At 38.7% G+C, this 15,350-nt stretch overlaps 1 protein-coding gene across 2 annotated transcripts in view; it reads left to right on the forward strand.

Moving 5' to 3' along the window:
• Positions 1-13,936, forward strand: part of PTCHD4 (patched domain containing 4) — an 81,159-nt gene extending 67,223 nt beyond the window's left edge. For both annotated transcript variants that reach the window (XM_030448196.1, XM_030448195.1), the window contains exon 3: positions 12,303-13,936. In XM_030448196.1, the coding sequence (XP_030304056.1) occupies positions 12,303-13,936 (1,634 nt within the window). The remainder of the gene's footprint in view (positions 1-12,302) is intronic.
• The last annotated feature ends 1,414 nt before the right edge of the window (positions 13,937-15,350 follow it).

Consider the following 15,350-nt stretch of genomic DNA (forward strand, 5'->3'; position numbering starts at 1 on the left):
TCCTCTGGCTGGTGGGTCAGGGGTGAACCAGAGCTATTTAGGGACAGAGGACTTTGATGGCAGCAGCTCTATCTCTTTAAAAAGCTGAAAAGCAAGAAGAGAAGGAGCCTAGGGCTTGTGAAAGAGCAGAAGCCATGTGCTCTCTTTCAAACTGGGAAAATAATATATTTTAACAGATGCCTATTAGACTTCATGGTTTATTTCTTCTGTCACACTCATGAGTATGACATTCCTATACTGATTGACACCAAGGTTTAAGAATATAAGTTGTAATAAACATCCTGTGTTACATGAAAACAGCAAGGCCTGCTCAATGCTAAGCATTCACTCATGGGTCCTGGTGATATTTTAAAACTAGATTTCTTTTTGCTTTAATTTCCCTGCCACAAAACTGATGTAATAGCCATAATGATGTCACTGAGGTCGTGATATTCATTCATGTATGTAGTGCATCTGGGAACTGTTATATCAACCCATGGCAAAATAATCAATTTGTAATCAGTGCTGTGTACCAATGGTGAGGGTCAATAAGACCTGAGAGCATGCAATGAATGAAGCAAGTATCTGTATTAATTCAAAGACAGATTTCTTAATGGTGTTACTTTAAGAGTACAATTAGTAAAGACAAAAACTTAAATGTCAGAATTAAAGGCTGAGAGAGTTGCACATCTTTAATTCATTCTTCACATGCAGGTGGTTTTTAGTGCAGCCAGCCCCAGGAATACATAGGGAAGTAAAAGCATTCAGATGGATTCAGGCCAAAGGTTTTTTCTAGCTCAGCATCCTGTTTCTGATAGTAGCCAATGGCAAGTGCTTTAAAAATGAGGATATCAAGAGATCAGGCATGAAGTTACACTTTCCCTAAACACCCCCCCAGGCTCCAAGCTTGGCTCCCTGGCTTCCACATCCAAATATGTTATCTCTGACTTCCACAGCCCTTTCCATTCAGTTTTCTTCTATGAATTTATGCAAGTCCTCTTAACCTCCTGAATGGTCCAAGTGGGTGTTACAGGTTTGTAAACAATTCTAATATGAGTTTACTTGAGGGTCATGAAGCAGGCACAGCATCTGTTTGTTGCACCTGTAATTTTTCTATAGGGCTGAATAATTAAATATAAGGAGTAAGGGAGTTTTCCAGTCATTTGGTTAAGTCATTCTTTCTCTCTTTAGTTCATTTTGCTTTTAACTCTTTTTGTAATGGGAGGAAATTCTTATGTCCAGGCTTTTGCCTATGCAGAGGCATGCTGACAACCATTATAACAATTCGGCAGCTCAGCTGAATGAATTCCTTCATCCACCACACTCCCTGGCACTATCATTTGATTAATTGTATTTATGGAAAATGCACATCCTGGATCTGCAGCCTGAGATCCCCAGTATAAATTTAGGGGTATATGCTGGGGATATGGGAGAAGGCTGTTTCTTGCCTTCAATGTCAAGGTGTGGCAAGAGCAGCCGGGCAGTCTGCATTCTCTTTCCTCCACAGCCTTATGCACTGCAGAACCTGGGTTTTTTGGGAAAGAAAGAGGAGATTTAATGCCTTTTTTTTTTCAAATTGCTGAGTCAGTGCCTCATTTTTCCTTCTCTTCCTGCAAACAGAAGCAAAAAGTCCCTTGTTGCCTCCTGCTCTGCCTTCCCACCCCTTGTCTGAAGCAAAGAAATAGCAGCAAATCCTGCACTAACAGTGCTGTTAAAAATATCCCCCTCTCAGCAGATGAGTTCATTCCCTTCAGTCTGGAGATCTCTCTTCATTGCAGAAAAGGTGTGGTTTTACATCAAGATAAGGAGTTTAGATGGAAACTTCAGTGGGTTAGTGAAGAGCAGGAGTATGTTCTGCACCACAGTCTCACCAGCTGAAGTAATTTCCAGATATAAATTGTTAGGGAAGGGATGGGTTTGACCTGTATCTACTATAGAGAATAAAAGTTAGCTCAGCTTTTCTCAGCAAGAGCTGGGGCAGGCAGTAATAGAAAATGGGCTGCTTCAGCCAAGATGCAGTACTCTTTAGCATATTACAAAGCCCATGGACCAAGTAAACTATGAGGCCACATCTTCAGCCAGCAGGAGAAGATGGTATCCCATTAGGCTTTGGGGATATATAAGAAATATCTTTGATCATACAGCATATATTCTATTCAAAGGGCAATAAAGCCCCACAAAGTTTTATCCAGGAGAGCTTCCAACTATTCAAGAAAGGATGTCAGCTGGACAGATGACCAGTTTCACTGGAAAAAGTTAAGGGTGAGTTTTGTCCTGCTTATTGCCTGCCACAACCTGGCATCCTGCAGTTCAGCAGCTGCAGATTGCATAGACATGTGCATCTTGTCATTAAAGAGAAATCATTTTCCCTTTCATAACTCTGTCTTACCACAGAAATTGTTATAAACTTCCATCCTGGGTAACTCCAGAAACTTGTCTCAGTCTCTTCAAGTACCCAAGCACTCTCTTCCTTTTTACAGATTTACAGAAGCACCAGTCTTCAGAGATGCATTGTTTCACACTGTTTATTTCCATCTCCAAAGATTTAACTTTTTTGTTGTTTTTTTTTGAAGTATCCACAATTGCTTTCTCTTTGCCAGAAAGTAGAAAATTACCAAGCTCATTCTTTCTATAATGATTCAAATATAAATTGTTTCTTCTCAGTGCCAGAATCCACACCTGATCAAAGCATTTCCCTTTCTTGAGATTCACGAGTGCCTTATTCATCTGTTTTTCTTTTGGGTGTTACTGGATTAACAAATCCAGGTGATAAACAAAATTTCCTCTGATCAGTGTCATAAATCCATTTTATGCTTTTAGAATACATTAGTATATAACAGACTCCTTAATAGCTTGTTCTAAACTTATTCCTATCTTCTATATATCACTTAAACTCCTATCAATAAATAGTAATTTCCCTATGTGCAGTCCTTGTTCCCAATGTTCATTAAAAAGCTTCAATGAGAAACAGAGAAAAACATTTTAATTCATTGCTAAGCACAGCAGAAAACTAAGCAAGATTCCAGCTTTATATACGATTTGCAAGCAGTATATGGTAGCTGAAATGTAAATCTCAGATAATGAGGTGTGCAGCCTAATGACTAAGCCCAGCCATTGAAATGCTCTCTGTGTTTAGTTCTGTTCCAATGCATGGAGTGAGAGGAGCTGCTGTTTAATATTTCAGTTCCTGCTAATAAGAAGAATAAGAACTTCTAGGCATGAGAAATTTTAAAATTTGACCTTAAAATGAACTGCAGCAAACACAGCTTGAATACAAAGTGGTATCACTGTGGTTCAGTCAGAAACACTCTGGTATCTGGACTAGCAGGATTTTAGCTCATCTCCAGTGCTCAGACCTGGGCTTCTACCCAAGGATGCTTATGGCGAAGCTCTGAAAAGGCCTTTGCAACATGAAAGATTTAAAGCTGGATAAGACTCAAAAGCAGAGATGCCAAATTCACATTATCATTGTTTATTCTAATTTAAATCAAGAGCAAGGTGTAGTTACATTGAGAACAAGGGTAACAGAGCTTGCCTTGGAGAGTCTGCAGTCTGGGACATAAGAAGAGATGAAATATTGAGGATGTGTGAATGGGCTGTAGATGATGATCATGCAGTTTAGCCCAGTTCCTGTAGTTCTTTGCTCATGTCTATGTTTCTTTATGTTGTCTGGGAAATTTATTTTGAGCAGGATGAGAAAGGGTAGAGTGAGGGGGCTGTCAAAGATTGTGTGGCTGATTTCCTGAAGGGAGGAAGTCAAAGAAAGGACATCAAAAGGGCAAGTGATCCATCACTTCTCTTCTGTGTTTCCAACAGATTGGTATTAATATAATTTTCAGATTGACATTCCTTAGGATCTTGGAAGGCAAGGTCACAGAGGGACTTCACCATAACTGGTACATCATTATCTCATTTTCTTCTGCAGGCATGACTTCCCTCTGCAGTGGAAGGAATAAAGAAAACGGTGGAGAGAGAAGATATGGTTAATCTTATATGAGTTTAGTGAACTAGAAGTCAGGCTTCTAGGCTAAACTGGGGGTTTCAGTTCCCTTTTAGCAGGGAGGGAGGCATTTCATTGGAGAGTCTTGCAAGTAGGTAACCTCAGCTAAAGCAGCTGCCATCTCCTGCTGGGAGATCTGCTACCAGGATTTTATTTGACCAGTATTAGGCTGATAATGAGCTCTTCCAAAATGCCATTTCACAGCAGACAGAATCAAATGCTTGCCTCTGACCTCATTGCTGTCCTGCCAGGCTCCACTGAAATACCCATAAGGAAGCAAACTGGTTGATGTTTTGGCTGTGTCAGCAATTCCCAGAATTATTCAAAAGACTTTTATAAATGCCCATGCAAGCAGTAATAAATGCAGTCAGTTGGAGCTCCCATGAAGGCATCAGTCACAGTCTGTGTGTTTAATAGAAGTGCCCCATGATGCTTTGTTATTTCTTTAATGGCATATAAATAGCAATGGGGAAGCACCAAAACATGGGAGCTGGAAGCCACTAATGTGTTCAGGCCTGCAGAGTGACCACAGGCCAGCAGAAATATTTTGAAGAAAAAAATGAAATATTTTTTAGGCATATCTGAGTTAATTTACTATATTTGTGATAGCTTCAGAGGCTTTTGCTGTGTTTGTTAAAAGTGGTAAAATCTAGAAATGCCAAAATCCCTCATGTAGCACTGGAGATTTCCCTGAGATCCTTGTCACTATAAAATCCTCAGTTCAGCTGACTGAGGTTTCATTGCACTTGGTTAAACACTCCTGTTATAGAACCAAGCTCAATAAATTAGCTAATTTATTATAATAGGGAACTGTTATGTAAAAGAACAATTTTACCATGCATACTTTTTACTGTGGGAAGGTGCAGCAGGGTGTAAACCCCTCTGTCATCATGTCTGCATGAATCCTATAGAGACAAAGATGTGTATGCCATGGGGCCACAAGAAGAATTTGCCTAGAAATTATGTAATCACTCAGTTCAGATGATCTTTAATATTAAAAAATGCCATGTCTCAGATGAGATAAAGAATCGCAAGTTTAATGAAAAAAAATATGCAAGAGATTCATCAGCAGATCTTGGCTGGACTTGATATATTTGTTGTTGTGAGTTCAGTGACATTTGGAAGATATAAATACTGTATTATCACTGATAATCTCTAAGACTCAAAGAAAGCCCTCCCTTTGGAAAATGCTATTCAGGTACTGTAATCAATTTTCTTAATCTCTGGTTCAGTTTTCTAAATGTAAGTGGAGATACTGATATAGTGATTAAGCGGAAGAACAAATGCATCTTGTATTGCACTGTGTTGAGATGGAAATTTCCTCCTCTCTAAAGAAATTATTGCACTGAGCCCACACCATCTAAATTGGGTGTTTTTTCAACTCAGTAGGTCTGGATAAGTTCAAAGTTTCATAAGAAGAAGAGAATATTGGATAACAGCATACCACAAGCTATACACTTAGCTATACCACAGGCTGTTAAGCTGCACCTGAATAATCTATATAGGCTTAAGACTTTTAATTAGACTGCTTATTGTCCATATTAATATGCTACTTATGGCTGTGGCATTGACAAGGTAAAACAAGTCCATGTTTTGCAGGCAGTGAATTGGTTGAGGAAGAAAAAAACCTCCAGGTGCCTTGTTCATCTTCTCCTAGGGAAAAATAACCCTGTGATTTCCTCCTCAAGGAGTTATAGTTTGTCTAGATAAAATAAGGGAAAGGTCATTTTCTATAGACTCACAGCAAAGAATTTTAAGGTTAAAATGTACTTTCTGCCCATTGCTATGATTCCAAAGAAAGCTGCCCTTGCGTCCTCTGTATACATGGCAGCATTACAGGTGTGGTTGCTAATGAAAACTGAATATAATACTTGGGTTTCTCAGTGTAGTGATGTGGAGCAAAGCTGTGGCACTTTCTCCTAAGGCTTTTGTTTTTCCTGTTATTGAAATCCCTGTGATTTTTTTCCCCAGTCATTAAAAGCCTTGTTACAATATCCATCACAGTTTTAGTTTGAAATATTCTATAGACAACAAGGGGATAAACACATTGATGCCTGTCACCTGTGGCAGTAAACCCTCTTCTTTATGTCTTGACCCCAGAAATACAATCATGCAGGTTCTCTTTCATGAGAAGTTTACAAAACTGGCACCACCCAGCCACTCCATCAAGCAGTGCCCAGAGACTTCAGGGCAAGGTCTCAGCGGGTGTTATGTTGAGTGATAACTGCAGATAAAATTCCCAACCAAGAAGCTGATGGTCTGTGGTAGAAGCAAGAGATTAATCCTGAAGAGGGATGTTTTGGTTAAGACAGTACAGAAGGGAGGCTGGTTTTCACTCTGAAGCAATAGTAAACATCTGAAGTCAAATTTAGGTCTGATAGTAAGCATCATCTGCAAAAGCAGAGATGTAAGAGACCTCAAGAAACTGCACAGAAGTCACCTCACAGAACGAAGGCAGAGCATACCTAGGACCTCCAATGACATTTACCAGGCTAAGCTTTTTTTTTTCTTTTTTCTAGACTTGCAATGAGGAACACTTAATAACCTCCTCAGAGAGTTCTGTGTTCATGAACCATAGAGTGATAAAGCTTTGCTTTTTCTGGTATAAGAACCATATGCTTTTTCTACACATGAAACCAATGATTCCTTGTCTTCCTCCCAGTAGAAATGAGGGAGAATTTATTGCTGTCTTACTGATAGTAACTTTTTAGATGTCAAATGTTATAAAATTCCCCCTGACATTCTGGTCTATAGGGGGAAAAGCCATCTCGTTCAGCTTTTTTTTTTTTATGCTTTTCATATTTCATAACCAGGTCATTGTTTCCTTCTTTAATTCACTCTATTTTTTTACATTTTTTCTATTAAATGTCCCTGCCCACAGCAGGGGGATGGAGCTAGATGATCTTTGAAGGTCCATTCCAACACAGAGTGTTCTAAGGTTCTATGAAAACATCATCTTCACTTTCAAAACAGCTCCAGTTTATGTGTCCATAATATGAGAATAACCATAATTATGGCCTCCAGAACTTTATGTTACTATTTTTAGGTCAGCTTTCTACATGTTGTAACACAATATTTTTTACCTCTTCTTTCTGAAGTTCCACTTATCCTCTAAATTTTTGATTGACTTTCACTTCATCTGTTATTGCTTGCTGTGCATTTCTTTCACTTGATTTTCTTACACAAAGTGCCTCACGTTGTTCTTCATTAAATTTCATCTTATTGATTTCTGACCATTTCTCCAAGTATAAAGTCTTGCTCTGCAGAGGGTTTGAACTTCTCCTCTGCTGAACTTTACCCACAAATTACCTGAGTGTCCATATCACTATCTGAAAATATCAAAAAGAATTGGGCCCAACATGGACTTTTTGATGGAATTTCTCTGAAAATTAATAGATCATTGGAAAGAACTCTGTGTTAGATTTTTCAAGCAGTTTAATTCATGTTTCCCATGTTTTTCTTTAGTCAGTATTCCCTTAATTAGTTTGTGAGAATATTAAACATAATGGTATTAAAAATCTAAAATCCAATGGAACGATACTAAAAGCCTTAGTGAGATAAGTATCTTCTTCTTTCTATTTAATCAGCTATTTTTCAAAGCAAGAAATTAAGATTATTTGAGGGGGGTGGGGGGAGGCTGGTAAATTTCTATCATCTTTTTCTTATCACTCTCCTTCCTGTGGTGGTAAATTCATTTGCGATTGCTTATTATATTGTCTTTGAGATAGGAACTAAACAGATGGACATGAAGTTCTTCCTCTTTCTCGTTTTTGAAGATAGATACTGTTTCCATTCTTTTTGGGCCATCCTATCCACACTGATTCTCTAAGGCAATTTTAGTAGTTCAGAGGTTGCTTTGGCTCAGCTTTTAATTGATTTATTTTTCCAGGTTCTTGCAGCTTTAATGAATTTAACTGAGTCAAGTGGTCTTTCATCTGTTATTTCACTCTTCATGTCTTTATCTCCATCCCCTTCAAACTTATTTTAACTATCTGTTCATAATTAACTTTTTCTTTTGAAAATAGAGGCAGAAAAATCAGTATTTATTTTCACCTCATCTGCAGCCTTATCTGCTTATCCTTCCTTATCTGCTTTCCTAACCCCACAAGTCATGCAATAAAAATTTCTGTTGTTTCTTAAGTAGTCATAGGCCATTGCCTGTCTGGCAAATAAAAAATTGCTGTACTTCATTCATGTCATGTGAGAACCAGAGAAATTTGGCAGTTTTGACCCATAGTCAAAGACCCCGTGAACCTTCCTAGAACTGCTCAGTGAATTTAACTCCACTGTTGATGTTGTCAGTGACATTAGAGATGAAACTGAAAGAATAGAATTTTACAGACTGTGGTGTCTGATTCATCAGAAACGTCAGAAAAAGATTTTTCCAAAGAACAGCTTTGCATCCATGTTGGGAAAGGGGAATAGACCTTTTTATCTGGGGAGAACAACTGAGTAATGATGTAAGAAATCCAGCCAGGCAAATATTTCTTCCTGTGGCAGCAAGGGAATCACTGCACTCTTTTCCCCAATTCCTTTGTATTTGTGTGAGAAAGCTGAAGTTGTTTGTAAAAAGGGAATAGGGGGAAATTAAACATTGCTGTAATAATAGTAATGATAAAATCAGGGCCAATTTTCCTCCTCAAAGAAGTTAAAAGTATCAATATTTCATTTCCTTGCAATCCTGCTTCTTTTATTGGAAAGTTTTATTTCAGTATTTTAATGTTCAGTATTAACACGAGTTTGTGCATACAAATTAGTGTATACTTTTGGATAATCTTTGCATATGTGAATATTTCACAGTAAAACCTCTCTCTGTTAATCATTACCAACCTACGCCTAAGATTAAATGTACCCAGGTATTCATAACTGAGAAAGTGATAAACTGAAATTTATGCATTTATAAAAAGAAAAACATGGTAAAGATGCAGCTGTGAACACAACCTTGCACCTGGGCAGAAATGTGAGATTTGGTGATAAACAGAGAAAAGTCAATATTACTGTAAATTTTTGACAGAGGTGGTAGAGGATTGCTTCACCTAAGGTTTCTTTGGAACATGTCAATCCATAGCATAAACCATTGCTGCAAAAGGTCTTCTTTTGAGGAATTTATCATTTAAAAACTTACTATAATCCACAGTGCTTTAAAATTTTCAAAATCATTTTTATTTATTTGATTTTGCCAATCACTTTTAGCTGTGATTCCTCACAAGAGGCTTCCACATTTGTTCTCCCTGTACCTTTGCACATCTACAAACATGCAAACAGCCACACCTGGAAGGAGGCTAGAGATCTCAGAGACTACTGCAATCCCAGGAACATAGATCCCAGAAGGAAGATCACAGCATAGCACAGAACATGCACTGAACAGATTGTATTAAAGATGTTGCACATGGTCCAACAGGTTTACATATTGCTTAATTCAGCCACAAAGTTTTCCTGGCTGAGAGTCTTAAAGAAACAAAAGCCATTCTTCCCTTCAGCAAGTAATGAGGTTACAAAGATGCTGGTAGCAGGAGGATGTGGTCATCAAAAGTATGAGTGCATTTAGAGATGGATCATACAGATGAATAAAGGTCACTCGGTGCCTCCAAACACCATGTTGCAAGCACAGCTTCTGGTCCCATCAGGACTTCTGGATGAATGCAAAAAATCTCTGAAGCTGACATGAGAAGTAATTGCTCCATACATGTCCTTCTTCCAACATTTGAAAATCTATCCCTGGTAGAACAATCCTTGATTTGATCCAATTTAGCTACCGTCATGTTGTTAAAAGCAGATGATAAAAGTTAGAGGGGAAAGATGCTTTTGAAGTCCTACCTAGAGCCTAAATTAGTGTTTCCAGTTTGAGGTCTGTAGACCACAAATTCCCTTTATCTTAGATCACAGGAGGACACCTGGGAAAGTGAGAGGAAGAGAGGAAACTGAGGTAGAAAGCAACTTCTCTGCTCAGTGAGATCACTCTGACCTCAGTGGAAGAGTCTTGATGGGATGGGGAGACTGAAGGAATGACACTAAGATAGAACAGATGCTGTGTTACTACTCATCCCCTTACCCTTTCTCATAAGAGAAGAAAAGGAAAAGAGAGAGAGACAGAGAGTAGTTAAAGCTGAAAGATAAGGGGCAAGGGCAGGATCTGGCCTGGAAAGAAGGGTTTTATGGTCATGTGGGATATGAACATGTTTATATGGTAAAGTCATACTTTAAAGCTTTGTTGGGAATGTCTGGATATTAGCTATCCAAAATCAATTGGTAGATGGAGAGAAGTCATTATACTGGGGGAGGTCATTGTACTCTGCTGTCCCACAAGAGGATGAAACATCTCTAAACCATTAAATAAAGCCATGCCAGATAGCCTGGTCCACACTGTGCAGGGTGCTTATACATTAAGCATAATATAAAACTGTATATAAATCACTTGATTCTTCAGTCATACCCAGCCCAAGGGGCCAATTCTTTCTGCTCTATGGGTCAAAAGTGACAGCGTGCAAGAGAACTGTGCCTTGAGACTTTGAACAGGATCACCCTAAACTCACCAGGGGATTCAAGGTATCTCCTGAATGAAGAGGCTGATTCATAAGAGAGCAGCATTTCTACAGAGGCTTTTTGTCAACTGCAAGAATTCCCTAATTCTGCATCTTAATCTTCCACTGGAGACAGAGATTTGTATCAAACAGGTAGCAGTCACAGAAGGTGACAGTGTGGCCTGTCCTTTCCCCTGTCTAGAACATCTGCCAGGAGCCTTCTTTGGGCAGATGTGAATCAAAACAATTTAAATCTAAAGATAAATTGAACAGACTTTTTGCTCGCTATTGTACACTTTATTATTTGCAAATCTCCTGTTGTCATATTTCTGGCTTTGCCAGGAGAAAGTTATTTTTGTGAATTCTTTATCTCGTGCAATCCTTCTGCTGCAGGGAGTGAAAGCACATGAAGAGGGACAGGAGCATCAGCAGTCTGCTTCAGCTCTGACTCTGCTCAGTGCTGTGTTTCCTGGTCTCTGTGAATTTTGTCAGGGCTTGACCCAAAGTGCAGAAAACTTCCCTCTTTCTCATTCACACCCAAATATGTCTTTTTAATTTGTGACCAAAATTTTTCTTCAAAAGCCAAACCCATTTAGCTGTGCTTTTAATGTTCAGTTTTATGTTTTCCTGCAAATTGAATTTCTTTGGTGGTAAATAGAAGAATGTGTGTGGATATAGGTATATATCATTATTTATCATTAAATATATCATTATATCATCATATATATCATTATATAACATATTTAATCATCATCATTATTTATCATTATATATCATTTAAATTATATTAATATGTTGACATAACTAATAACTTTTATGAGTTAAACCTTTCCCTGTTATATACTCCCCCAAAGTTTAATAGCTGGACTGTGCCTTTGATAAGTAAAATAAAAGTTGTTCTGTAATAACTTTTAGTTTATTAAAAAATTACACCTCTAAAATACTTCTCCTGAGGGAATACAAAGTAAGAACTTGTCATGGTGCTCTGACCATGTCTGGCTCCTTTCTGAGTGTCCTCTCATGTGAGCTGATGGAATTCCTTCTTCCCAGGAGGACCTCTGGTAGCTGAGAGTGGGAAAGAGAAACAGAGGAAAATGTCATATTGAAAAAAAACCCTATATATTTTCTAGACATTTAACATGGACCAGTGATTTGTTCAGTACTATACTCCATTACTACCACCAACATTTCAATTTTCCTATACTGCAGAAACTTGCATACAATCACTGAAAGTTCTGATTTCCCTCAGTAGGCAGAGAATTATTATACAAATATTCTGGTTATTTGTATTTAATGGCATTACATTTTACCCTTTTTACAGGCTGAAGAACCAAGGTGTCCCTTTCTTAGCCACACATATTCATCCTGAAATAATGCCTGAAAAAAAATGTTGTTACTTGCATAATTGTTTCAGGCTGAATCCCTTTAGCACTGAAAGAGGTAGCAGGATGCCACAATGAACTTCAAGAATGAACCTCAGATTTTAACTAAACTTAATGTTCTTCTTTGCCCTATACAGGCAGTCCCTCTGGGAACTAATTCAATGTCTATTAAAATCAGTGAGGGTCTTTTTAAATGTATTTAATAATTTCGTTACAGTGCATGGAGAGCCTCAGTCTCAGGCTGTGAATGAATTCTGATATTTGACACTTTACAATTCTCCATTTGTTTAACTGGTGACAAAATCCAAACAAAATTTAGCCGACAAAATTTTTTGAGTACTGGAGAATGGAAAAACCTAGAGGATTAAGGGTTACTCCCTTTGTATATAGACATGTATATACTTTTTTTTCTCATTTCAGGTCATGGAACCAAAGGAGTGTTTGAACTTCTTTCAGGGTGGCGTCGAACCAGAGAGAATCTGCCATTCAAGGACAGAGTAGCAGATGCCTACTCAGATGTCATGGTCTCCTATACGATGACAAGCTCCTTATATTTCATAGCCTTTGGCATGGGTGCAAGCCCTTTCACCAATATTGAAGCTGTAAAAGTCTTTTGCCAGAACATGTGTGTGTCCATCCTGTTGAACTACTTCTATATCTTCTCCTTCTTTGGCTCCTGCCTGGTCTTTGCTGGCCAGTTGGAGCAGAACCGTTATCACAGCATCTTCTGCTGTAAAATACCTTCAGCAGAATACCTGGACAGGAAGCCTGTGTGGTTCCAAACCATGATGAACGATGGCCATCAGCACACTTCTCATCATGAGACCAACCCCTACCAGCACCACTTTATCCAGCATTTCCTCCGAGAGCATTACAATGAGTGGATTACCAACATCTACGTCAAGCCTTTCGTGGTGATACTCTATCTCATCTATGCCTCTTTCTCCTTTATGGGGTGCTTACAGATTAATGATGGAGCCAACATTATCAACCTTCTTGCCAGTGAGTCTCCAAGCGTCTCCTATGCCCTCATACAGCAAAAATACTTCAGCAACTACAGCCCAGTGATAGGTTTCTACATTTATGAACCTCTAGAGTACTGGAATGGCACTGTGCAAGAAGACCTAAAAACACTGAGTCAGGGCTTCAATACAGTGTCCTGGATTGAACAGTATTACCAGTACCTTCGAGTGGGTAACATCAGTGCAACCAATAAAAGTGACTTTATCAGCATCCTCCAGAGCTCCTTTTTAAAAAAGCCAGAATTCCAGCACTTCAAAAATGACATAATTTTCTCCAAAGCTGGAGATGAGAACAACATAATTGCTTCTCGTTTGTACCTGGTGGCCAGGACTAGTGAAAACACACAGAGAGAGGCAGTAGAATTGTTGGAGAAGCTGAGGCCTCTCTCTCTTATACAGAGCATCAAGTTCATTGTGTTCAATCCTACCTTTGTTTTCATGGACCACTACGGTTTATCAGTAACTATGCCTGTCCTGATTTCTGGTTTTGGCATCCTGCTGGTGTTAATACTGACCTTTTTCCTGGTTATCCATCCTCTGGGAAATTTCTGGTTAATCCTCAGTGTCACCTCAATAGAGCTAGGTGTCCTTGGCTTGATGACCTTATGGAATGTAGACATGGATTGCATTTCTATACTGTGCCTTATCTACACTTTGAATTTTGCCATAGATCACTGTGCACCCCTGCTTTATACATTTGTACTTGCTACTGAGCACACCCGAACTCAGTGCATAAAGAACTCCCTCCAAGACCATGGGACAGCCATTTTGCAGAATGTTTCTTCCTTTCTTATTGGGTTGGTCCCCCTTCTCTTTGTGCCTTCAAACTTGACCTTCACACTGTTCAAATGCTTGCTGCTTGCTGGCAGTTGCACACTTCTGCACTGTTTTGTTATTTTACCAGTCTTTCTAACCTTTTTCCCACCTTCCAAAAAGCACCACAAGAAAAAGAAACGGGCCAAAAGGAAGGAACGAGAAGAAATCGAATGCATAGAAATTCAGGAGAACCCTGATCATGTTACAGCAGTCTGAAAGGCTTAGGAAAAAATAATAGTATATTCTCTTTTTAAAAAAAAGCATTGCACAGAGATGCAGGGAAAATAGAGCAAAGATCTCAGCTGCTTGTGCTGGCCAGGTCTGACAAGGCAAAGGAAGATCAAGAAGGGGTATTCATGACACATCAAGGTGCAAACTTTTTTTACAAAAATAATGAAAGTAAAAATAATCTCAATTGTTTCCTTTGAATCCTCGTTCTCCACCAGGGCACAGTCTGTTGGCTGTTAAGCATTCCTGAATCTCAGACTATAGTGCTAATGGGAATTGCTTGATCTGGTGTATGCTGGACTGAAGTAAAGGGGAAAAAAGTTCTTTAAGCAAACAGCAGGGATAAAAAGGCAGATGTGTTTGATAAAATTGTCCATGGAAAAGAAAAAAACAACATTTCAAATGAGATAGAGGAACAAGACCAGGAGAGATTTAAAAACAACATTTCAAATGAGATAGAGGAACAAGACCAGGAGAGATTTAAAAACACCATGGTATTTTTTTCTAATTTTCTTGAGCAAGTTGATTAAGATAAAACCTATGCACTTGGGAAGCAGATGTTTAAAACAATCTAAGCCAAAGTACTTCCCAGTTCTGGTATACCATGTATATCTGTAAACCACAATTGGAGTGTTATTGTGAATTTGGATGGCAAAGCTATACTGCTACAGGATAGAGGTACTGTCTATAGAGCTGAAGAAATGATCATAGCCATGTGGAAATTTAACATTTCATTTCTTTAAATATGATTCATGACCTTTGTTCCAAGAGGTCACAGCTGGTAGGTAATACCATACACACGTTTTGGTATTTCTGGTTTGTGAAATTCCCCTTGAGCTAACAGATCTCATGAAACTAACCCAGGCCATTAGCACTGCAGCAGTATTTGCAGTTCCTGCAGTAGAACACTTCTGAATTCTAATTTCTCTGTGTTGACGTTAAATACTGAATATTAATCAAGCAGGCACTTAAAATGTGGGGATGGATTGCATAGCACAGGCACAATGTGGTCGTGTAACAGCTGAGTCAGCTCTGGAGCACCCAGTACAATTTTGTTATGTATTTGGTCCATTAGACAAAGGGAAATGTTTGCTGGTCCCTGCAATATGCTGCAGGAATTTTGCCCTTCTTTAAGGAAAACATCAGTGAAATGCTTGCCACACACAAAAGATGTTGGTAAGATTTGAACGGGGCTGGATCAACATCTCGTTGTAAAAAGACAGATCAGTCCCCTGTGGAAAGGGGAGGCAGAAATGTCTTTATTATCCTTATTCCTAAATTTCTGAGCAATGATCATCTGCAACATAAAGCTTTGTTATGCAATTGAAATTTCACAGGAGAGTGCAGTATATCCACAGTTAGGATGTGATGCTAAAAACTGTACTGTAAAGGACTCTGAATG

Source organism: Calypte anna, chromosome 3 (assembly GCF_003957555.1).
Source record: "Calypte anna isolate BGI_N300 chromosome 3, bCalAnn1_v1.p, whole genome shotgun sequence".
In the NCBI taxonomy this organism is placed as follows: domain Eukaryota; kingdom Metazoa; phylum Chordata; class Aves; order Apodiformes; family Trochilidae; genus Calypte; species Calypte anna.